The sequence below is a fragment of the Colias philodice genome, chromosome 21 (assembly GCF_061535455.1).
Source record: "Colias philodice isolate Cphi_HAF_F1 chromosome 21, ilColPhil1 Martin Lab GWU primary, whole genome shotgun sequence".
Classification (NCBI taxonomy): domain Eukaryota; kingdom Metazoa; phylum Arthropoda; class Insecta; order Lepidoptera; family Pieridae; genus Colias; species Colias philodice.
The window spans coordinates 2,704,313-2,728,334 of NC_143106.1; the positions used below are offsets into that span (position 1 = coordinate 2,704,313).

General features: G+C 32.9%; 1 protein-coding gene and 1 long non-coding RNA gene across 2 annotated transcripts; one reads left to right on the forward strand and one right to left on the reverse strand.

The window, feature by feature from the left end:
- Positions 1–23,660, forward strand: LOC149478727 (uncharacterized). Its single transcript, XM_089708528.1, has 2 exons — positions 1–341; positions 22,148–23,660. The coding sequence occupies exons 1-2, from the start codon at positions 166–168 to the stop codon at positions 23,433–23,435; spliced, it is 1,464 nt and encodes a 487-aa protein (XP_089564654.1). The 5' UTR covers positions 1–165; the 3' UTR covers positions 23,436–23,660.
- LOC149478728 (uncharacterized) lies at positions 5,901–7,431 on the reverse strand. Its single transcript, XR_016317340.1, has 3 exons — positions 6,922–7,431; positions 6,734–6,795; positions 5,901–6,659 (listed from the first exon to the last, which is right to left on the reverse strand). It is a non-coding gene; the product is annotated as an uncharacterized LOC149478728 (long non-coding RNA).
- Positions 23,661–24,022: the final 362 nt, after the last annotated feature.

A 24,022-nucleotide genomic window follows, 5' to 3' on the forward strand; every position in this document is an offset into this window, starting at 1 on the left:
CACTCAGAGCCGTACCGTGGCCCGCGATCAGTTGTCAGCCGACAGCCACGCGAGAAAGACGCTGCCAACGTACAGCGTGTTCTCCAAAACTTAACGCGATTACTGCAGTGACTTGAACGAACTGAGAGTGTTGCGTGCAGTGCTAGTGGTAGTGATGACTTTTGTATGGAACGATCAACTGACTTGTCTTTTGGACGAGCGTTGACTGAGGGGATGGAAACGAAAGACCGGCTCGTCGAGGAGGTGCTGCTCCTTGCTCTGTTTCTGGTCTCGACCGCGGGCAACTCGTTGGCCCTGTTGGTCTTCTGTCGACGACCTGGATTGAGGACGATTTCAAATCGGTAAGTTTCCAGTCACAACTTTTTTCCACGATTTCTGAAAAACTTTTAACAGTAGGTTCACAGGACGTAATACAATCGAGAATCAAGGCTGACTGGTTTCTAAAATTCAATGCGAAATTTTAAGATCCTCCACGCTTTACCCACGTAGATTAGAACGGACTGTATTACTTAAGTAGGTCTCACTTGTTAGCTATAAGTTAAACTCTACAAATGTAGAGTCGCAACTTGCAACGTTCAATGACATTAAGCTCTACATAACTATAACTTAAAAACAACTTTAAAAGTAACTTTCAACAGGTTGATGTGGCAGTAAATGTTACAAAATAAAACAAAACAATGTCCCCACAGAATGAACGTTTACAAAACTTGATTAATGTAAATCTATTTTGAATTTTGGATTTTTTGTCAAGCCGAACCATAGTAGTTGGGGCTTTGCCAAAGCCCATATTATTATTAGATCATTAGTACCGGTCGTCGTCTACCTGAGGCTCGCTATCGATAACAAAGCCAGTGTTAGTAATTTGAGTAAGCGAGGAACATAAAAGAGTATGTACAAAGGTATCTGCAATGTATTTCATCAGAGCTGAGAAGGTCGCGTATAATCGTTGAAAATAAAAAATTAGTAACAGTAACTGCGATGTGACCAGTTATTTATTTCAAAACCGCAAGTCATCAACGTCTAATATATGGAATCTCTACCTCTTGGAATAAAGAAATCAGATAAATCATTATACTCGTATTTATAACGTGCATTGTGCGAGATATTAATAACAAAGCGAAGTTATTGCACTTGAAACTATTCCGCTAAAACACGCAAAATACTTATTAATAATAATGTTTCTTCACTTGAGAAATCTATACCATTTCACTGAATTTAATGCGATTTTGATATTCGAGAATATAAAATTCTATCACGTATGTAGCTCCGGAACAATAATTTTATTCCATCGTATAATACATACCAATATCAGAATATTCCATTCGTTCAATCTATAATTAAATCAATCTTTCAAAGAGATAAACCGTGGTTAGCGCGAATAAAGTTTTCGTCGCGCGTTCCCTATGAGTACGCGAATATCAAAGACTAAAAATATAAAATATTTACCCATAAATTAACCTAATTGCTTGATGAGAATGAGTGCGAAAACATTGACCGACGCTCACACACATACGTATTTCAGTTTTGACGTATTTGCCGGTGAAGATCATAGAAAATAGCCAAAAAGGTATAAAAATCTTATAAGCCGCACATTACGAGCAAACAAAGTCGGTCATTAAAATTGAGACGACTATCAAGCAATTGTTTCGAGTGTTGCTAAACTGTTTACACTTAAGTCAATACCTCGTTATCTACATCGTAATGCCTATTGCAAATCTATTGAGCAAATGAGAAATGATGCAGAACATTAAATGCTTTTAACATTAAGATATACATTTAGGGTTGGCGAATACGGGCCGTCGTTATGAGACATAGTGTTCAAATCATAAGTATTTCATTGCTATTTTATCGTAGAATTTTACTGAAAGAATGGCAAATTCTTTATATTCATAAATAAACAACATTTGATTATTTCAATTCTCCGAAAACAACTCTTCAAAACTATCTGTATATGAAAAAAAATATCGTCAGCAAATAAACCTAAATCTGCAGTACTCTAAAAAATCTCCAGAAATTCCGGGATGCGTATAGCAACAAAACTGGCAACTCTGATACCGAAAGGCAGTGGAAAATTACGTAGCGACCACAACCAGAAAATATGCTTGACACGTTTGATAAAGAAACAAACGTCCTCAATACCGGCTCCAGTGACATAATAATTATCGTAATATAAATAAATGTTTGTATTTACACGCTTTCTATCCGGTCTTTGAACTTTGATAAAGCTCCACATGGTATTGAGTCATGTTCTGACCCCAAGATAGGAGTAATTGTAGCTCAATTGTTGTGGGTTCGGATTCAGCTAGTCAGCTAGAATCCGCTGTTTAGCCAATAAATATAAAACCGATACAATAATAATTATTATAAGACGTAAAAATATGTCCATATAGGTTACCAAAACAGCGTTCGATCTTAAATGAACACACGATTAGATGTCAAAGTAAAGAGACAACTTAAGTAAATTGTGGCCAATTAGCAACATTTCGTCGTTATCCCGGAGAGCTAAATTCCTACACCATTTTACTTTAATAATGTATTTCATACCGATAAATATCCGTCAAACTAGATCATGAAGTGTTCGTAATGAACGCGTCTTTGAAATTGAAGTAAGGTTGAATATTATCTGTCTACTTCTCTTTGCTAAGTGTGTTAAGAGCCCTTTGTACTGAAAGTTTAGGCATTTTAGGCACTGAGATGGCTCGTGCCCGCGTTGCGCAGGAGCCGGCGCGGCATGAACTCCGGTGACCTATGAAGGCGGGTGATTATGCCACAGTATAAATAAATCAGTAGTTCGATTTTATTTGCTATCGTAGGAATGTTGTTGATATATAAATTTACTACTTATCCTATACCATTAAACGAGCAATATTTGCATATTTATATATTTGTTTGTATATATACAGTGTGGAAATTTTCGATGTGCCCTGAATGGAAAGTACTTGAAATACTAGGGATAGCAAATTTTTCTGAAAGGAAACATTCCTTTTTCAAATTTTATTTTATTATTCAAATCGATAGAAACAATATAAATGATAATTTATTGTTAATTTCTCGTAAAAATTTTTTGGTCTATTTTATACATACATTTAAAGTTTAAAATGAAACTCTCGTTCTGGATACATTAATTTATTTTCTTCTGAAAATATTGGTAATAATAATTAAAAGTAAAACAAATAAAAAAGGCAAAATAATAATTGAATATAAGTATGTAATAAGTAAGTTAGTGTATTCTGAATTTTTGAAAATCTTTGAATGCAGTTCTATTTCTTTTTAAAAATAAAGGAAATTTGCTATCTCCAGTATTTCTAGTACTTTCACCCAGGGCCCATCGAAAATTTCCACACTGTATTTACAAACAAATATATTAATATGCAAATATTGTTCGTTTAATAGTATAGAATAAGAAGTTAATTTATATTTACAACAATAATCCTAGGATAACTAACAAAATCAAACTACTGATTTATTTATACCGTGACATGCTCGCCGTTTTACTCGCCGCTCGGTTCTAATACGCGAACGGCGACTGCAACGTGGTCGGGAGCAAAACTAGCACAGGTCCTCCCTCGATAACGTCCGGCTGGACTCTGGCTGCACTGACGTGGTGCGCGCGAGTCGCATTTTACGTATTATATTTTATATAGAAAAAAATAAGGGCTAAATTAAAAATCTATCCAAAAATTTCCCTGTAAAACCTGATTAGTAAATGAAATGTAAAATTTTCATAAACATAGCGTTCCCCTAATTCTCATAAAACTGATTATGCTTTTAAAATCGATGTTACTTCTGATTTTTTTTTGATCGAGTCAAATGTTTAATATTGTGTTTTTATCCAAAAAAGTCACTAGATCAAACGTTTATCTGTGCTATATATTTTTTTAGGATTTTAAATATGATGATTTCTATCCAAAAACCATGATTTAGAAACATACATTTCGGAGCAGGGCCCCTTAATGCCTTGTTGAATAATTTTGCGGTTACAGCGCAATAATTTAAATGTAATTTTACTTTCGACATATCTTAAACGTTTATTTTATTGATATTTAAATGGAGAGAGTGCTACGTAGCGCCAAATAATAAAGCGCAATAAATAATATGAACCTTGAAGCACAGTTAGTTCTTAAGAAATCTATTTATTCCATAATAAACAGTCAATCATAATCCAATTTTCGGCAAAGTGCGGAATTTCGTTCGTCACTTATTGTAAAGTCACGACTTATCAATTCATTGATACACCTCCAGCTTGACGTCACTAGTGCGTACATATTCCGTATTTTTTAAACAAATTGGACATAAATTCACGAAATCACCTTAGAAGTCTGCTTAGTATCACTAAATGGATGTATTTCCTCCCAGATAATTTTTGGTGGAAGTCGTACATTCTACATAAAATTGATCGACAATTTGAAACAATGACGCGCTTCTTCTACGAAATTTTCTATAAGTTAAATAAGGCGACCGTTTACCCTTTAAAAGTTTGTACCTATAAATGCTACCTTTAAATTTTAAACTTGTTGTTTTTTTCCCATAGTAATTCTATTTTTCCCCAGATATTTCACACGTTTGCGTTACAAAATACGTATTAAAGTTGACCTATACAGATAAAAACTTCAATGTAATATTTAAATCAAACTTAAACTTAATCAACAAAATGATGTGCGTCTCTCCTCACTCACAAGGGATTCCCGCTTCCTATTGACATTTTCTATCTCATCAAACATTGTAATCAGATCTTGCCTTCATTAATTACAATAAAATAATTTACAAAAGGCCAAGGCTAAGGTTTTTAATTACGCGCAACATTTAGTTCAGTAAGTAACACTAACATGTCCAAGTCACTCGAATACATTTCTAATGAAGCAACAAATCGATTAGGTTCTATCGAATTAATTAATATCGATTTTGAAATAGGTTACTCTAGTACCCGGCCATTAACCAATTCAAATATGATGAAATTAACGGAATGCATAAGATTAATGCAATGAAAGTTGAAACTGTAATGAAATAGCTCGACTGTGCTACTGTAATCCATTCCAAAAACAATCAATAGAGTTTCTATTAAAAATACCTAACCACACAAATTAAAACACACTTGTTTTTAATACTGATTGTATCGTGATAATTATCTAAACGTGACGTCATAGTTCGCGGTATTTTCTTACGATTAATTCTCTTGTAACATGTCATTTGGAATATCTAATCTGTGGCGTGGAAAACAACAGTCCTTAAGACGATACACAAAAAAAAAATCCACTGCTTGGCGGGCGGAGTCTAATAGCTCGCTATCGCGAACGCGGGTGTGCGCGAAGTCATTCTTGCAAACTCGCCGCGCTGCCGCTGGCCGACTCGGGACAAACATGTATGGAGTCGTCATACAGTTATAATTTTGTTATACATTTATTTAATTGTTGATTTATTGGTTTTATTTTCTTGCTTGTAAACAAATAATCTTCTTTCCAACAACTACTTAGACATTATTAATAATTATTATTATTTCGTAATGTTTACTTTATTACAAAATAATACAGGTTATAAATAATATTTAAAATAACAAAAAATATTGTTACTCTGAAAAAATGAAATGGTACTCAATAACGCGGACTACTGAATTGATTTAGATAGAATTTGATGCTGACGTAGATATTACATCATGCCCAGAAATGAAAGGTACTATTTCTGAAAGAAGTTATAAACCCTAATTCTTCTCAGTCAAAGTCAAGAGTGGAAGATATCACTAATACTGATGCGAAACTTTGGATGTTAATTTGTATATTTTTTTGTTAGTTGTTACTTAATCATGTCAAGACTACATTACCATTTTTGATAAAATATAGCTAATTGCCTGGATTACACATAGGATACTTTTTATCCAACTGAACACTTCTGTGGGATAAAACAGGATTCACGATATAACCTAATTCCACGCGGGCAAAGCCGCGGTCGGAATGATATTTTTTTAAATAAAAAAATTGTTTTAAAAAAAACACAAAATATATTGACGCATGTATTTATTTTTTTGCACTCTATTATAATTGTAATTATTCATTACAAATAATCAAAATAAAATAGCCAGAACAAAGTTAGGCCCTGGTAGGGTAGGTAGGCAGGTACAGCAATGTGAGACGAACACTGGCTTATTTATACCAATAATAATGTATTATAAACATTAAATTAAGTTTACAACAAAAATACATAATATTAGCTAATGTGAAAACGAATCAACCAATCATCCCACAACAATGAAATGTGCACACAAATATTCATCCAAATCGGTTCATGTGATTAGGAGGAGTGACTGCAGCGCCATCTTCCGGGCCCAATTGTGTTTCCAGATCACCCAGGAACTCAATTTAATATACTTACACAAAATTTTTCGAAATGAAAACTCACATTACTATGTAAATATGAATATAAACCTGTTTTAGTACTAAGCAATTTCCCGCACAGGTGTAGTAAGTATAAATGAAATAAATATCAACATCAAATTCTTTATACAACATACTTATCTACCACCTACTAAGAAATGTAATTCTTGAAATTTTTTCGTATTTTTTTTAAATATAATACTACTCCAATGAGCTCCTGTTCCATATTACATCTACCATACTTCCACTAAGTTCACTATGATTTTTTATTTCTTCGCACTTTGTTGCTTTTTGCTAAAAATGGAATCATGCGATAAAACCAGTAGAGCGTTGATAACATACATTTTTGACTGAATAAAGGTACTTACGAAGGAGTGGGTTCACATTGTGAACAATCAGTGGGTTTATTTTCCTTCTGGATTCCGGATTTCTGAAAAGATTATTTATGCTATAAATGAAAAAATCTTACACATTCGTTATGTACTTAAAACAGGGGTACATATCAAATATCGTCTATAATACAATTATCATCAAATTTAAAATAAAACCAACTTACTTCATTAATTTGTTCCAATTGTAAGCATTCTTTTTCCTCCAACCTTTATGTTTCTTCTTCTTATTTTCTTTATTGTCCCCATTTGTCTCATTTTGTCTTATCGTGTTGTCACCCTTTTTTACGATTGCGCAAGCGACACAAGTTCCCCGTGTGACGGCCGTAGCGGGAATGACTCGTGCAGCGATCGGGGTAGGAAGGTACAGGGCGGCTCTCGCTATATTGGCTGGTCGCGCGCTAATTTCAAGTATTTCTTGTTTATTTCAAAACCATCGCATATTTCAAAATTCTAACACGGTAGACGTATAGGTTGTATATTTTATAGTTAATATCCAAAAAGTCGTAACTTTACGTTTGTTATTTTGAAGATGCCAGAGATTAAAAAAAAATAACAATGAGAACTTTGTATTTTTTTTCTATCGAGAAAATATCATGGAATCATGTTTCTAAAACGGTAGACGTATTGTGTTACTATTGAACTTTCTTGTCAAGAATTTTTATCACGACAACTTTAAAAATATAAAAATTACGAAGGTTTGAAAAGGGCCGTAAATGTTAGAAAAATTAATTCATCACCTTAACTTTATTAACAGTTGCAAGTATTTGCACGGAAGTCGGTAATATATGGACTTCATTATTGATTATGGGTTGCTTCATTATTTATGAATAAAGACAGACTATAGATAACTAGCCTACCGCCCGCGGCTTCGCCCGCTTTGTCTAAAACATAATAAATTATATACTAAAACCTTCCTCTTGAATCACTCTAAGTATCTATTTAAAAAAAACCGCATCAAAATCCGTTGCGTAGTTTTAAAGATTTAATCATACATAGGGACATAGGGACAGAGAAAGCGACTTTGTTTTATACTATGTAGTGATACACTATGTTCATAAAAATTAGAATTCAAAGGCGACAAATGCTTTGCACAAAGGCTACGGCCTACGAGCCTATTCAATTCGAAGATATTAGGTATATTAAAATATGTTTATAGCCAATTAATATGTACCTAAATTAGAAGAACAATTTTTCAAATAATAATAAAAGTAACATTAACCAATAATTGATGTTTGTATATAAAATTTACAAAAAATGGTCACCTATTTCTGTCATGGAATATACCGGAGTATCATACCGTCATAGTTTCTTGGTAAAGCTTATCCCAGGTAGATAAGTTGAGATTTACGAGACACGTACGATTCTCTGATTATTCATTAAGCCTAGAATATTCCGAGAATATAGTTATCCTACATTAACTCTACGGGTCCAAATTCTAATTCTAATCCATTATAAATTAAAACGACCAGCTATAGGAATTATCTTAACTACATAATATAAAGCGACCTCATTCAATAAATGGAATGAAATTATTCATTTATTGGTTTTGGTATCTAAACATCCGCGAACACAAATCGCCTTGTAAAATACAGAATAAATAAACTTATATATCCCTAAAAATTTAATACAAATATTGATACCGATAGTAATACGCAATGTAGTAAATCGAAAACATTCAATGTTTTGGTTGCAACTAAAGGTCGCGTCGAAATTGGGTCAACAGATTATACAGCAATCATAACACAGAGTATAAATAAAGATAATTTTTAAACTCCTTGACAGAGACATTGTACAGACGATCGACTTAACTTGCCCATTGATTTGAAGTGTGTCAAGAACTGAATTAACTCGGGGCTAGAACACTTGAAACTAGATTTACTATAATTACTTTCGCTGTCGGTTTTAACTTTTAGTTATTTTCGCCTCCAAATATTATCTACTATGTTGTATTGTTATTTCAAAGTTACATAACGCTATTTCGACGTGTTTTGGTGCAAAGCACGCGTACAAGCAATGGTAATTCAATAAATTTAATTAATCTGAGCTTCTAAGTTCTAATGTATTGTATGTTAATTTAAATACATTAAAACAAATGGCGAAAAGGAACCACGAGCGTCAGTACTGACTAATGACGTAGCGTGATTTTAAAGATCATTTTTATTAAAGGGACACTTCGCTGTAAACAATAATTTAGCACGATTATAACGTCATCGCTTGGACTTGACGCATCTACTCGTTTTTTTTCCTTTGTAATACGAATCAATGAGTGGGACAATAAACCCGAAACTCACACTTGTACTTTAAACAATCTATTATTAATCATGTTTGTGTATTTTTACGCTAATCAAAAGCTGATTGTCTATGGAATTTTCCGAAAATAATTGAATCCATGTTAAATGCCAACAAATGCCGAGAACATTAAGTGCCCGTGCTAATGATGATATCAACTTACCAATGTGACTTTCTAAGAGCATTTCTGTAGTAACTAGATGATTATTATTCAATTACCCTAATGTATTTACGATTAAAATGCATTTTATTTTACTTTTTTTTAATGGCAACACAGAATCTCGCGGGAAAGCATTCGTTCCAAATTCAAACTGAGACGCAGATTAAAAAAGAAATTTCGAATTCGTTTTTAAAAGCCAGTGTAACATTTTCACAGACCGTGTTTAGGCGCAAATGTTAAATCAACCGTGAAAATTGGAACAACTACAGTCGGCTTGCATTAATTGTTGGTGTTCAGTGACATTAAGATATTCCTTGTTTCCTTTATAGTGTTGGATAAAATAATGGCATTGAAAGTAAAGAGCAGTGGCAAGATAAAGAATACAATGTAAAATTATGAAAGCAGCTGATTACACACGTCAGTTGTTGTACGTAGTGCGGATGTTACACCCATACATGATCGTTAAATTCATTTTCTAACATGAAGTGTGTATTCATAAATATTGAAGACATTTAATATAACACCAAACAGCTCAAAAGTAAGTAAAAAGATGTACTAGATAACGTTAAAATAATAATAATATTTACATTGTAGAGTAAGGACTGAATATTTGTATTTCAAAATAATTAAACATTTAAGTCATTACCGTATTTTGAAACAAAGTTTCTGGTATTACAATATTAAAAAAAGTTGCAATACGAACTATGTATGAGAGGTACCTTAATAGGAATGTAATTCCGTAGTTGTCAAAGGTAACAAGGTCTTCTAAACAATTAATAGTACCTTGTAATAATTGTAGCGATTTCGTAAACAATGGAGATTGAATAAGAATATAAAATCACGTAACATTATGTTCCTTGTTTGTTACAAAATTTACTGTACTATTGTTCTTTTTCAATGGATAGGTTTTTCGATCCGGGTTAAAGTTATTGTAATTTATGCTGTCTATATCTACGACTCAAAATATTTGAATAGGTTTTTCTGAGTATTCAAAAGTTTAATATTCAGTTGGTTATTTACATGACTGTGATGAAAAGAGAGGAATAAAACATTTTTAATTGCTCTATCAGAGCTTTAATAAACACGTAACAGAATATTCGTTCTGTAAAATATATCATAGTAAAATAGCAGAGGAAAACTAAAATATTTAACTCAAACGGATCCGGTTGTATTCAGCTCACAGTTTGACAAATGACTGATATAACTTTCTTTATGAATCGAACGCTACAACTTTCGAAGCGCCACAAATACAATCGTTAAATAACAACCAATCGTTTTTAAATACCTAAAAACAAAACACTCAAAATCAAACTCAAGCTATTAATTCAATAAAGACTTCTTCTAGAACTTTTGAATCGTCATAACATAGTTGTAGATACTTACCTACATAGGTTCGGACTTAGAGCAGTTGGTTTAATGCTCTAAGGGTTCGGAAAGCAGTATAAACTATAAAGTACGTAATAAAGAAAATAAGGCATAAAATCAACTTCTAAAGTTACAGGGCATTAATTATTCGCAAACAAAACGAGATTTAGGCGATCGCTGTATAATTTTAAAGTTAAGCCATGTCTTATATTATGCGTGTCATAGATATTCACGCGTGGAGCTCATGATGGAACTGTGGGAGATAATAAATTTTAATGCGCTAAAATTCTCATTCTATTTTTATTTAACGCTCTATTTCATTCAGTATTATTATATTTATTTTGTAGAATAAATCGCAGAAAGTATTATGCCATGCATATGCAATAAGCATGTTCTCCGTATATGTAATCTGTGACAGAAATTGTCTCATCGAGTTCGCGAAGGTTATCTGTTCCCGACAATTTTGGCGGGTATTTTTGGCTAATTTGCACATGAATGTCACCGGAAACTGGTTAGACGATGCTCCATTGAAAACCGTAGTATGTCGAATCATGCGCCCGATTGGTGAGTTCTTTAGCATTGAGGAACAAAAAGGAACAACGAACTGCCAAATATCAATAATCTTCAATCCAAGGCCAAACATTGGCATGGTGAAGAAAATTTTGAAAAAAATGTATTAACATTGATTCAGATAAGTCTTTAAAAAGGAAATTAAAATAAGTAACAATGTTAGAACATGATGTAACTTTTCATTTTCAATGATAATACGCCGTCATTTTAAAACTAACCTACTCATGAATGGTAGACAGAAGTTCTACAACCTTTAGACAATAATTTTATAGATAACTTATCAATGGATATTCTCATTATATTTTCCATGGCTAGGGTTGTCAGCTTTCATATTTTAGACTTATTTAGCATAAGTATTTTGCAGACTAGGTACATGTTATACATTAGGTATAACGAATTTTTTTTATTTTACAATAGGGGAGCGCTTGGCCACAATCTCGCCTGATGGTAAGCTGAGATGTGGCCTTAGATGGAGCGCGCTTCCCTAGAATGTACCTGTTCACTTCAATGCCATGCACTTTTCTTTCTGACACTTAATATTTTTGTTTTTCAAATTATTCCTAATTAGTTACAATGCTGGCAGCCTTAGTCAATGCAAAAAATATGTTATTATTCTCGACATAATAAGGATTTGGTTAGCAAATAGCAACAATATTATTTTGAGAGTGAGTCATTATCTAAATAGGAAACTGGTCCAATCAATAATGTCCTGTTCGACCATATTTAATTTATTCAATATCCATTTAAAGACCGCACAACAAAACATTGAAATAATATAAAAATAGAATGAAGTAATGATCTGTAGTTGTTACATTATATAACAATAAGATAAACTTTGATAAGATAAAAACGTTTAATTGATAAAATTTATAAAAACTGCTAGACAGTTTTGGATGAACGATCGTAACAAAAAATTATAATTGTAATATCTAATGTGGATTATAATAATATGGATTACAATATGGATTACAAGATGGATTACAATAATATTATATAATACACAGATATTTAAATTGAAACAATTATATGCAGTCCATGAGTCAATATGACAAAAATTAATAGATAATGCGTAATTATTTAAAATATTCCCGATTTGATGTATTCTTAAGTGGTATTTATACGTGTATAGATGTCTAAACAGCAACGTAGCTTTTTTATTTGGTTCATAAATTATGATTAATATGACATTCATATAAAAAGTTAATTAATAATTTGTTGATTGACAAATGTTTTGTACAAGTTTTCACGATGTTGCCAATTTTTCAACTATTTCTTTGAAATAATTTTAAAATGTGTTTCTAAATTTTGATTAGTGTAGTACAGTTAACAAATGTGTTCTCATTTAAAATTGAGACCAAACTAATTATTTAAATTTTAATATGTGAACTGTATAATTATATACTATGTGCATTATGGATAGAATTACAATCACCATAGCAACATAATTGTGTTGAATGTAATTTACGCGGTAGAATATTTAGCATAAATTAATGCACCATTATTATGACTTATATATTGTTCTTCTGTAGTTTAAGCCTTAACGTCTGACATCTGTAAAAACAATCGAATTTTAATGCACACTAAATATTTAAGTCTGTGTTTGACGTAAACAGATAAAGATTATTTTATATGATTCTTATCATATTGAATTTTGACCATAGATAATAATCGGACATTGCTTTTCATAAAGATTGCATTTGTTGCCATAAGCCGAGCATGCAATAACATATTACTTTTGCAATAATTGCTCCACTACTTCCTAGCAGTAATAACACTTCATGGCCGCCCATGCTTTAAAACAGCAATTAACTGCAAATTGGAAGTTAACTATTCAAATATAATCTGTCTCACATTGGATTTACTGTGTGAAGGTAGCCCTAAGGCCGCTGCAAGCTAAATTATTTTTATTTTTTATCTACATCTTTTTTTCAGCATACAATTAATTGTGATGACGTCACTAAACGTTTATCGATTCTAAATTCGAAATTCGCGCTATTTCATTGTTAATGTTAATCTTGACGTAAATAATTGAGAGTAATGGTGTTGAACGCTATAAATCTTCATTTCACAGTTTTCAAACCTTGACCGTGAAATGTTCATTCATTATCGTGCTGTTAATTGGCTAAATAAATTGTAGCCATTGATCATTTCGACGAAACGTTGCTCGCGTTTTTTTGCGGAAAAATATTGCGCGGTTTTTCTGAAATTTATTATCTGTCTTATGGTTTTCAGCGATTCCCATCTCTATAATTTATACTTAAATATTCTTTTATGATACATGAATGGAACAAAGGCTGAATAATGTGTGTATTAAAACGTTTTGTTCGTTTTGCCCACTAAACATTGAATTATTATTCATAAAAACAGTTGCAAATCGATTGAGGATCATTATTGGCGGGCCGCCATCGCTTGTTACTAATTGCCTGCCATTGACGTAAGACTAAACTTTTGGCTAAGTAGCTTTTGCCCAATGTCATTTGTTTAATTTGGACAATGTATTTGTATTGATATTAATTATTGCCCGAGAAGCTTCTAGAGCTGTTCATTTTAGGAACTGAGACATTTCTCATAACGCTTAATATGGATGGAGTATTCTAACACGGTAAAACCTTGAATACGTGTTTCTTAGGAGTGTGGTAGTCCATGTGTGCGGTTATGTGCTTTATATGTGTGGAACAACACATGGATTCCCAGTCGAGTCCGTCACATGTACATAAACTTTAGTTTATACCTCTTTTGTTCCATCCGATCCTAGTATCCACTGTCTACCAGAAAGACAATAGCATTGGTAACAATGCAATGTACTCGTATAAATACTATCTTGTTTTACCACTAAGGTTTTAATAATAATAACATGTACGATACGATACTGATTCTAAATTTCGTAATGGTCACACGGCAAAACGTGATTGTCAAAAATACGATAGCTGTGTGTGAATCACATTCGTTAAATTTTATGAGTCCATAAACTTGTCATATGATAGCCCAAGGATATATTTTGTACTGTTTATTATTATTTAATTATACAGGTGTATGATGTTGGGATATTGGTTCGGGGGCCTCCCAGATGTGTAACACAATAAAAATGAATATTCGTTTTAAACAAGGGCTGGATTGTAAATAGGTGTACATTGAAACCAGCCGGGTTGCATTCGATACATTATTCAACAATCATCATCGAGGAAGGTCGTCACTTCGTATGCGATGGTTTTGTATTCTAAATAGATTCCTTATATGAAACGGACAAAAGAACTTAAATGGCGTTTTGGATAAGTTCACAACAGTTATTAATAACGGCATTACACGAAACGAAATTATAATTGGAGCTAGATTAATTCTAAGATTTCGTAAACAGTCTGTCTTTATTTATATTCTTATAAGTGAAAGAGAAGAAAATGTTAATTAAGGAAACTTACATTGGGGCAAAGGTGAAAGGACTCATTACATAGTTTAGATCCTTGAAGCTTTTGAAATACGATTTTGTTTTTACGATCTCGCGATGTTTAAGTTCGTTGACTTGCGTCAAAACTTTTCTAGAAATAGAGGAACTTTTTCATATTTTTAGGCGGCAAATTGGGTTAGGAAATCATGGCTAACAATGGAAAATGTATCGTAGACGTAGAGACGTACATATAAATATCATATACATATTTGTAGAATATATATAACATCAAACAATTTTTTATTGATAACCGTTACTTGATATTTGATTCGTTATTTTAACAAGTAACAGTTTAGCATATTAATTAAGGCGGCTCATGTTTCTTGGAAATAAATATTGTTAGTCAATACAAAGTTTTCGCATACTTAAATCTCATTGATAGAAACCATTGGATAATAATATATTATTATTGTTTGTAAAACATAGTTCAGTAGTAGGTACTTAATTTATTGAAATACAAACAAATAAACAAGAAGTCAAACGAATACCATTATATAAAAGTATTCACATACTATTATAGCTTTAAATTTTATAATAGGATTAAATATTTATTTTTACATCTAGCAAAAATTTTTTACATATAAAAAAAATGTTATGTTTTTTACGAATTCGAGGTGACTCAATATTTTGCGTTAAAAACAAACAGCTTGGTTACAAATAGTAAGAAGGATGTTAATTTCCTTTAAAATTGCATGAATGATGAATATAATTACGTTATATATGTATAAGTAGTATTTAATGGAGGTACTTAAACAGTAGGTATTATGAGAAAAATATCTACAATGAAATTGTGAAGTAAGAACCTTATTATTGGAAAAACTTTTCTAATTTCTTTTCTTTTTAAACATTTTGGTCTAATTTTCTTTTAAAATAACCTATATGAATGCTTATAATAATATTTTTGAGAGACTTAAGAATCTATATTTTTTCTTTATTCTTCTAAATTACGCTGCCATAGATTAAAAAGTGAATCGTAATACAGATAACGCATTGTTTTGACATGTAAATGTAAACATGACAGAAACTAACACAAAAAGCTAGACATTAATGCGGAAATTCATCCGGAAACAACGAAGAAATAATCACTCACACAAGTCTTTTGTCATTGCACTTCCTACAAGCCTTTCCCAATATTGCCTTAACCTTTTATTTACGTCAGTTCCTGTCAAAATTTATTGCCGCCATTGTTTTTATTTGACAGATGGCGTCCTCATAGTTTTGTATGTTTGTCAATGAATCTATAGGTAGGTATTCATAAATTGAAATTAAGAACATGTTATGTTTCAGTAGGTACTTGTATATCTAAATAGTAAATGGATATTGAAGGCATACAAAAGTTAGAAATGTTATTTTTGAGTAAATAATATTCTATTTTCGCAGTTTTTACGACACGTTTCCTTATCTCTACATTGTTTCTTATATATTTTAATTTTAAAAAATAAACGATACTTCATCAATTCTAAATATGCTCTTAACACTGTTAACGTAGTTTATATTTAAACTATGATCAAACGATGTTTACAAAAAATCGTACATTTTGCTCGTCACCTTTCACCTGTACAAACAAATGTTAAATATTGTATTATAAGCAGCGGAGTATGATCTTAGGATATTTAGGTATAATAAATTCAAGTTTATCGTTTTCGCTATATTAAATAATAAATATGCTGCATTTTTCGCTTTTAAAGTCTTTTAACCTCTGGAACATTCCTTGCATGTGCTATCATGTGCATGACTTACATTCTACTGTAAACATTTTTATATAAAATAAATAAATAAACATTCTCAGTCCATACAACGCCGGCTGGTTCGGTCCTAAACGAAACTACGCACTATGGGCATAAAAAATCAATACACATATTATTTAGGCGCTAGAAATCGCCTTAACCCTTTTTTATACCTCAACCAAATATTTACTAAACACTCGTGTAAGTAATAGTAAATAGATCCTTACAGTGAACTGGCAAATATAGAGAGTTATATACGTCCTTTCTCGATGTATAGGATTAGAACTGGTTTGATAACTTTTACTATTTGCCTCCAACATGGACCAAACGTTTGGCAAATAGTTTGTTATCGTAATACTGAGCGAAAGTAACATGCATGTTCTAATAATAATATTAAATCGAAATATCAACTATTGTCTAAGACGAGGAAAACAAAAAGAAGTTATCAGGCGACATCGCTATTATCGATAAGGAATTTCTGCTATGGATTAAACCGCATTAATTATGAACGCAAATATTTTCATGCCATCCGTACAGCACGTGAAAAGCTGCATTATATTTTTATTCTATGTACAATCACAGGTAAAATATAATACTGTGTAAGTCAACAAAAAGTTAGTTAACACTGGCAACACTTTTTAGCTGTCAAGAGTTTAGATTGTAACGAAACAATGGCCTCTCATTTCCACGGCCCAAATTCACAAAGTATTATTAAATGAGTCATTAGTGCCTTAACCAGAGGATATTAACGGACATCCATCTCCGCGCAAATTTGGACACTTTGGTCATGGTCACTAATTTTTTAGAGGTTATGTTTGCGTTTGCCTTGATGGCAAAGGAAGTTATCTATGGCAACATTCATATAATGTGCTCCGCGGTTTTACCCGCAGTGCTCCGCTCCTGTTGGTCTTAGCGAGATGATATGTAGCATATAGCCTTACTCTATAAATGGGCTATCTAACACCGAAAGAATTTTTCAAATCGGACGAGTAGTTCCCGAGATTAGCGCGTTCAAACAAACAAACAAATTCTTCAGCTGTATAATATTATTAGTATAGATTTATTTATTACATATTACATACTAATGTACATACAAAATTACAGCTTATTCGTTATCGACAAAGAATTTTTACGATGCATCGTAAATATTTTTCGTGTTACTAAACATTATGGTTTTGTCCATTTTAATGCTTTTAAAATGCAATTCGTGTAATGATATTTGTTATCTGTGTGGTTTGTATATTAGTGTTTATTTTTATGGAAGACTTCTAAAATCAATCTACATAAAATGTTTATTTATTTTATTTATGTAATTGTAATGTATTACAAAACTAGGTACAAAAACTTAACATTTTGAAAAAACTTATAGCGTATCGATGAAAATGGGAAATATTCAATTCGATTTGCTTATTGTTGATTATAATTAGTTTTGCTAGTACCTACATGTACATACATATGTATTTATATTTCTTATCAATATAATATGTAGGTACGTAGTGCGATATTCGATCAAATGTTAACATAAAAATGAATGTTCTGAGTTACTCCATAAAACAAGTAAAGAAAAAAGGTGTGATATGGACCTTAGAAATTGCTAAAACTTTTATACTTATACTTACTTATATTACTTACTTATAACGTAGTCTTAGTAAACATTATAATATACACTACAAGTACACTACTTGGATTTAAATATTACGGTATTTATTCATTGCGTGTTTTAAGTGATAATATCTATAACAATAGAATTAATTAAGAGTAACTTCTAGATATAAGAATGGATTTTCCACATCCTGGTCATTAAATATAAATTAGTTTATCACATTAGAATTTTAAAGTTATAAATCTAATTTTAATATAGTTTAATATAGTATATGAAAGTGGGTTTGTCTGTTTATCACGTCAGAGACCGATTGACGTAGGTAAGTTTTTGCTTAAGAGGTCAGGAAATAACAAACGACATAATTATGATATATTAATACAAAACAAGCGAAGTCAGGTTGAAAGAAATTATGATATGAAAACATAGTTTGTCATTAATAAGGAAAATAATGCGATATCTTACTATTCAATATGTAGGTCGTATTCTCTTCTAAAAATAAATTCTTATAAGTAGAAAAATAGTATGATTTGTCAATCGGTATTCAAAACCTTAATAAAATATGAATAAATAACAAAGAACTCAAATGCAAAACTTAAAACATCAATATTATTAAAATTTAAATATATTTAAATATTGCCTAAAAATTGGAACAACGTAATAGGCATAATGAACTTTAAAGACCATTTTCAAAATGTTAACCCAATACAAACATACGTTTTTAGATGTATTCGCGCCAGGGTTTCCCCGGCCTTGTAACACTTAAATAAACTCGATTTAATATAATCTGTTTTTAGCGAATGCGATAAAAAATGTCTTGATTATTTTTAAAAATGTTGTTTACAAATTTGATCTTACATCTGTGTTATTTATTACTTTGATTTGTAGTTGCATGTAAGTAAATTTTATTATATTGGCTCGTTGATTTATTTATTCGAGATTTGTCCCCGTTTTCTACTTTTTAAAATGTATACGTATATAGTAAATATATGCTATTAATCGTATATGTGATCTCAATGCCAAATTTCAAAGACGTCTCTAATTTAATGTATGGTTAGGTTAAGAAATAACAATAAATTCATTTCTATTATTCTTATCTGTCATTTACGTAAGTATCATTCAAAAAGATTTCATTCAATAGTCTATAATCGTATAGAAAACAAAGTAAAAAACTTGAAAAAACAGACGTCACAGTTTTATATTAAAATTGCAATGAATGTGACATTGGTGGAATATTTTAATGATTATGGCGATCGTAAAAGAAATTTATTGCTAAGAAGCGGAACGACTCGATCAAATGATGATTTTTTGACACACTTTATAAATTTCCTCTAGATCCTCTTAACTGACGCAAATTTTAGTTTCAAGGTGTGCTCAATAATTTTATTTCTGTAAACATGAAAAAATATTTTTTTTCCTTCAGAAGTTTTTCCAAGAATTTATATTATATGGGTAACGTAGGTATGTTTCTCTTCGACAACAAAACATATTTGCGCAAAGATAGAAGAAAAATGTTTTCTTCAGGAATTAAAGTTTTAATGACTGCTATAAACTTTTCCCATAAAAGCTTTTAGATGAGCTTTTAAATCGTTGTTATGTAACAATTAACCGTCGGTTTAAAATGCAGTCTCTTTAGAAAAGCGTATCAATTGTTTTAATACTGATTAAATGTGAATAAAATGTGTACTAGTTGTTAGAAACAACATTATAGATTCCAATATAACGTCGCATACATAATAACTATTAATTATTACATTCTATTATTAATAAATCATGAATTCCTAACACATTGTGTCTAGTTTCTATACCTTGACATGAAAATATTAAATATCCAACTCTAGCATTAACTTGTCCATTATTAATTTTGTTAATATCACGTAAAACGAAACATAATATAATACTGTATATAAAATCACGTATTTGCTGACCTCGGCATAATTTACCGTCTTGCAAATCTTACCATTTCCTTTATTTCTATGTCTAGTATGTAATATATTATTTCAACAATTACGCAAAATAGAATAATTTTGACTTTTAGAAGTACTTAGTTACTCGTAAATATGAGACTGCTCAAAGACAGCAATTATTCCTAAATATTGTATTACAATCTATACTTAATATTATGCTGAGTTTGTTTGTTTGTTTGAAAGCGATCTTAGGAACTACTGATCCGATTTGAAAAATTCTTTCGGTGTTAGATAGCCTATTTTATCGAGGAAGACTAGGCTATATATTATCACGTCAAGACCTAGAGGAGCGAAGCAATGCGGGTTAAACCGCAGGGTACAGCTAGTGTGTTATATAAAATATATGGCAAGTTCAGATAGAGATAAGTGATTTCTATTTTAGTAATTATATCAGTACATATTATCATCTGATGTATGACTGGTGTGATGACCTTGTTTGATTAACTTTTGGCTATTCTCCTAGTTAATTAAATACTAAAATACTAAATTTTTAATTTTTATAAATCTATTTATGTTGTATAAATGTAGGAAGTTCATCAACTCTTCTTTGTGAGTTATGTTTTGTTTTTCTATAATGTCTGACAACTTTTGAAATAAGTTGTCAGACATTATAGAAAAACATTGTTGTGTAAAATATTGTAATACATGACTTCCACATAGTTTATGTTTTATTTTTAAAAAGATTCTTATCGACGATACATTTGTCTAAACTCGACAAGCTTTTAACGTGATTAATTCACACAATAATTTTATAAAAGGTCATTCTAAAACCATCGACTCAATGGGCATAAACAATATTCATGCCCAGAGTGATGCCAGATACATTAATTCTAAAAAATGATTCCGCCTACATCCCTGATATATTCATAATGCATACATTTGTTTTTCAAATAAACCATGGTAGAAGGTCCAGGGCCCAATGTCATTGCAGCAAGGGCACTCCTGCATATGTAATAAGGAACTTTCTGGATGTTTATTAACATTATTATGTTGCCATGCGGCTTGTGTCTATGGTAATTCAATTTCTAATGGGAACACCTGAAGTAACAATCGCGGTAAAATAATATAATGTGTTTCAATTATATTTGTTTGTACTTATTTAATTTTATGTATGTATGCATCTGAATATAATATTATGTGTGAAATAGGATTATTATTATTTATTTTTTAACTTTGTTAATTCACTTAATAGTCACCTTGACTGAGAATAATATTACTAATTGCATTGATTAACATTAAAGATTATGAATCTGTATAAAAAATCGTCTTCGAAGTTTCGTATGCTTAGTTATTAATAACAAGAACCCTTTAAATTTAATATATACCATTAATTAAAATAAAAAGCAGATAATAAAACTTTATGATTCATAATTTCTTATTTCAAGAACATCTTAAACGTTAAAGATATTTTAAATTTGTTGAAATGTTATCTAAAATAAAATAAAACAATAAATTGCTTGTCTAAATAACTTTATTCACATGTTATGTGTCTATCTACATCTCCTAAGGTTATTTAATTCGAGAAACAACCTTTCCTTGGAGCGTGTTATAGAAAGTCAACAAAAATAAACGCTCAGATTTATCAAATAAATGTTATAATAGACGTTATTATACGTATATCGCATAAATCACGATAAAATTTTAATTATTTATGTGAACCAGGTTTATCTTATTTACAAACGTGTCGTAATATTGTCAAATATTTTACACACGCCCTTGAATTTACGCTAAATGTTAATTCTTAAAAACCAAATATGTTTAAAACATAAATATGGACGTTGTATAATTAACAACGACTGTATGTTTTATATCTCAAGCTTATAAAATGAGTACGATCATTACCTAAGGCTCTAATAGCTATCGAAATTAATACACTTTAATGACTAATTCAATCATAACAACGTACAACAGATATAATCACGTTAGAGTTAGACGCTTTACGAAATAGTTCTCGGTTCTAGCGTCAAGTAGATACATTTGATGTTTCGAAACGTATCAACAGGACAATGAAAACGCTTACGTAACTAGATCTTAATCTCGGTAAAAACCTCAGGCCCGCAATTGTCGAAGGACAAGTGCATTCTGGTCTGTTCTACGTGCTCACACTCTATTTCGGTATATTGCCATATGATGTAGGGACATGTTTTTAAACACGAATAGTTTTGGTTTGCGTCAAACAAATCGAAAACATGCGTGTTCTTTATTCCATTGTTTTCAAACTGTTGTACCTATATGAATCATGTGCTCAATGAGGTTTCTTATTGTTACAGATTTGTCATCAATCTTCTGGCGACGAATCTCGTGACTACCTCCCTGCTCGCGCCCGCGCTGTTCGGCGAGCACTCGGCGAGGGAGGCAGCGGGTTGGGTGGAGGCCGGAGACGCCGCCGCCTCGGCGTGCAGCTTGGTGGCACTACTAGCCGTTATGCTCATCGCCGTGGACCAGCACCACGCAGTCACCGACCCGCTCCGTTGTCACACGAGGCTCCTCCAGCGCCGCCCTGCCGCCCTCTGTGCGGCCACGTGGCTCATCGCAGCCGGAGCGGCCTCCACTCGTGCAGCCATCGCCGTCTTCAGACACTACTACCCCTTCAAACCGGCCGTTCAGGCAGTCGAGCTAGCGTATTACGTCGTGTACTTAATAGCTGGAGTCGTCGTTCCGGTAGCCGTGGTCTGCATCATGTATGCGAGAATATACCGCGCGGCAAAATCGTCCGGTCTCCGAGCGCGCGCGCACGGAGCCAGCGCTCTGCAGTTGCATGAGCCTCAAATCAACTTGCCAGACTTGATCGAAGAAGGTGAAGGGTTGACTTTGAAAATTGATGTGCCTGAAAATGGAGAGGCTGATCGCAAGTTTGGTCCGTTCCTATTACCGCCGGAGCGGCCTGTCCGCTGCCCTTCTGTCGCGAGTCTCAGAAACGCGCGAAGAGAGGGAAAATCGAATGAAGATTTAAGGAAAGGCTTGCCAGCGGTTAGCTCGGCGCCATCTCTTGCCGCACCTCTATTGTCTGTGCAACCGCGGACGCCCGCTCCTTCTAACAATGGATCGAGAATAACGTCTATCCGGTGTCGAATATCAAACGCTTCTTTGTTTAGATATAGAGAAGAATCTCGTGCAGCCCGAGTTGGACTATTAACGGGTGCATTAGTGATGTTGCATGTGCCGCACGCGGCGGCCGCGGTCGTATCGGCCGCCGCGCCGGGCCTCGCTGCTTGTGTACGGACTCCTGCGTTAGCGTTACTGTTGCTCGCTTCAGCGTTATCGCCATTCCTATTTGCGTTGCGATCGCGCCGTGTGCAGCGTGAAGCGCGGCGGCTTTTGCTTCCCGAGAAGAGCGCGTGGGATAGAGCGTCTGGGGCTGCCTCGGCGGCGGCCGCGGACGGCCAGCGTGCGCGGGCCGCTCTCGAGCTGCTGCGGACGCTGACCCCGAGCAGCGACGGGAGAGACAATGGAGAGAACCGCACGTCGGTTTCGGGAAACGGCTCGGAGGCGGGCGCGTGCCGCAGCTCCTTCAGCTCCGGCGGCAGCACGCAGCTGTCGTCGGCGTCGGACGAGTGACCGCCGCCCCCCGACCCGCGCGCCCCGCGGGTCCGCTTCTCTTTGCGCCCCACCGCTCTACTCATCTGTGATACTAGGTTAAGACGCCCCGCGCTCGGCGCGACCGTTAGACTGATTTAGTATAAGTTAATTTATTAATGTGTCCATGTACCTTTCCGCTGAGCGGAGCATTTCTACCTGATACTGATAAATGTAATAGAAAATATTAAATTCGATTTGAAATGATGCCCTGTTTGATTTCACCAACCCAGTACACTGCGTATAACCGCAAAATTACATATATTCATAAACCAGAAATAGTGAAGGTTGTCAGTAAAACACTGTGTTGCGAAAATTGCTATTTCACGTTTCTTGCACACAGTTTTCCTAATATTACTGGATTGCGCTCAAGTTTGTATATATCAATATTATATAATCCTGTTAAATACTTGCCACCTGATAGTTTTATGTTTGCATCTTACGCAGCTCTTACGCTCTACTACATAATCTGAGTTTCAATAATGCCAGAGCAACACAATGTTTTAATGGTATAAATTTAGTTATTTTATTCAATACTCATTATAGAATTTACAGTAATGACACAAAAT

Excerpts from the sequence above, each read along its gene's own strand:
- LOC149478727 (XM_089708528.1), top strand. The coding sequence starts at position 166 with ATGGAACGATCAACTGACTTGTCTTTTGGACGAGCGTTGACTGAGGGG. Across the intron at positions 342-22,147 it reads TTGAGGACGATTTCAAATCG|ATTTGTCATCAATCTTCTGG; the intron begins GTAAGTTTCCAG and ends TTATTGTTACAG.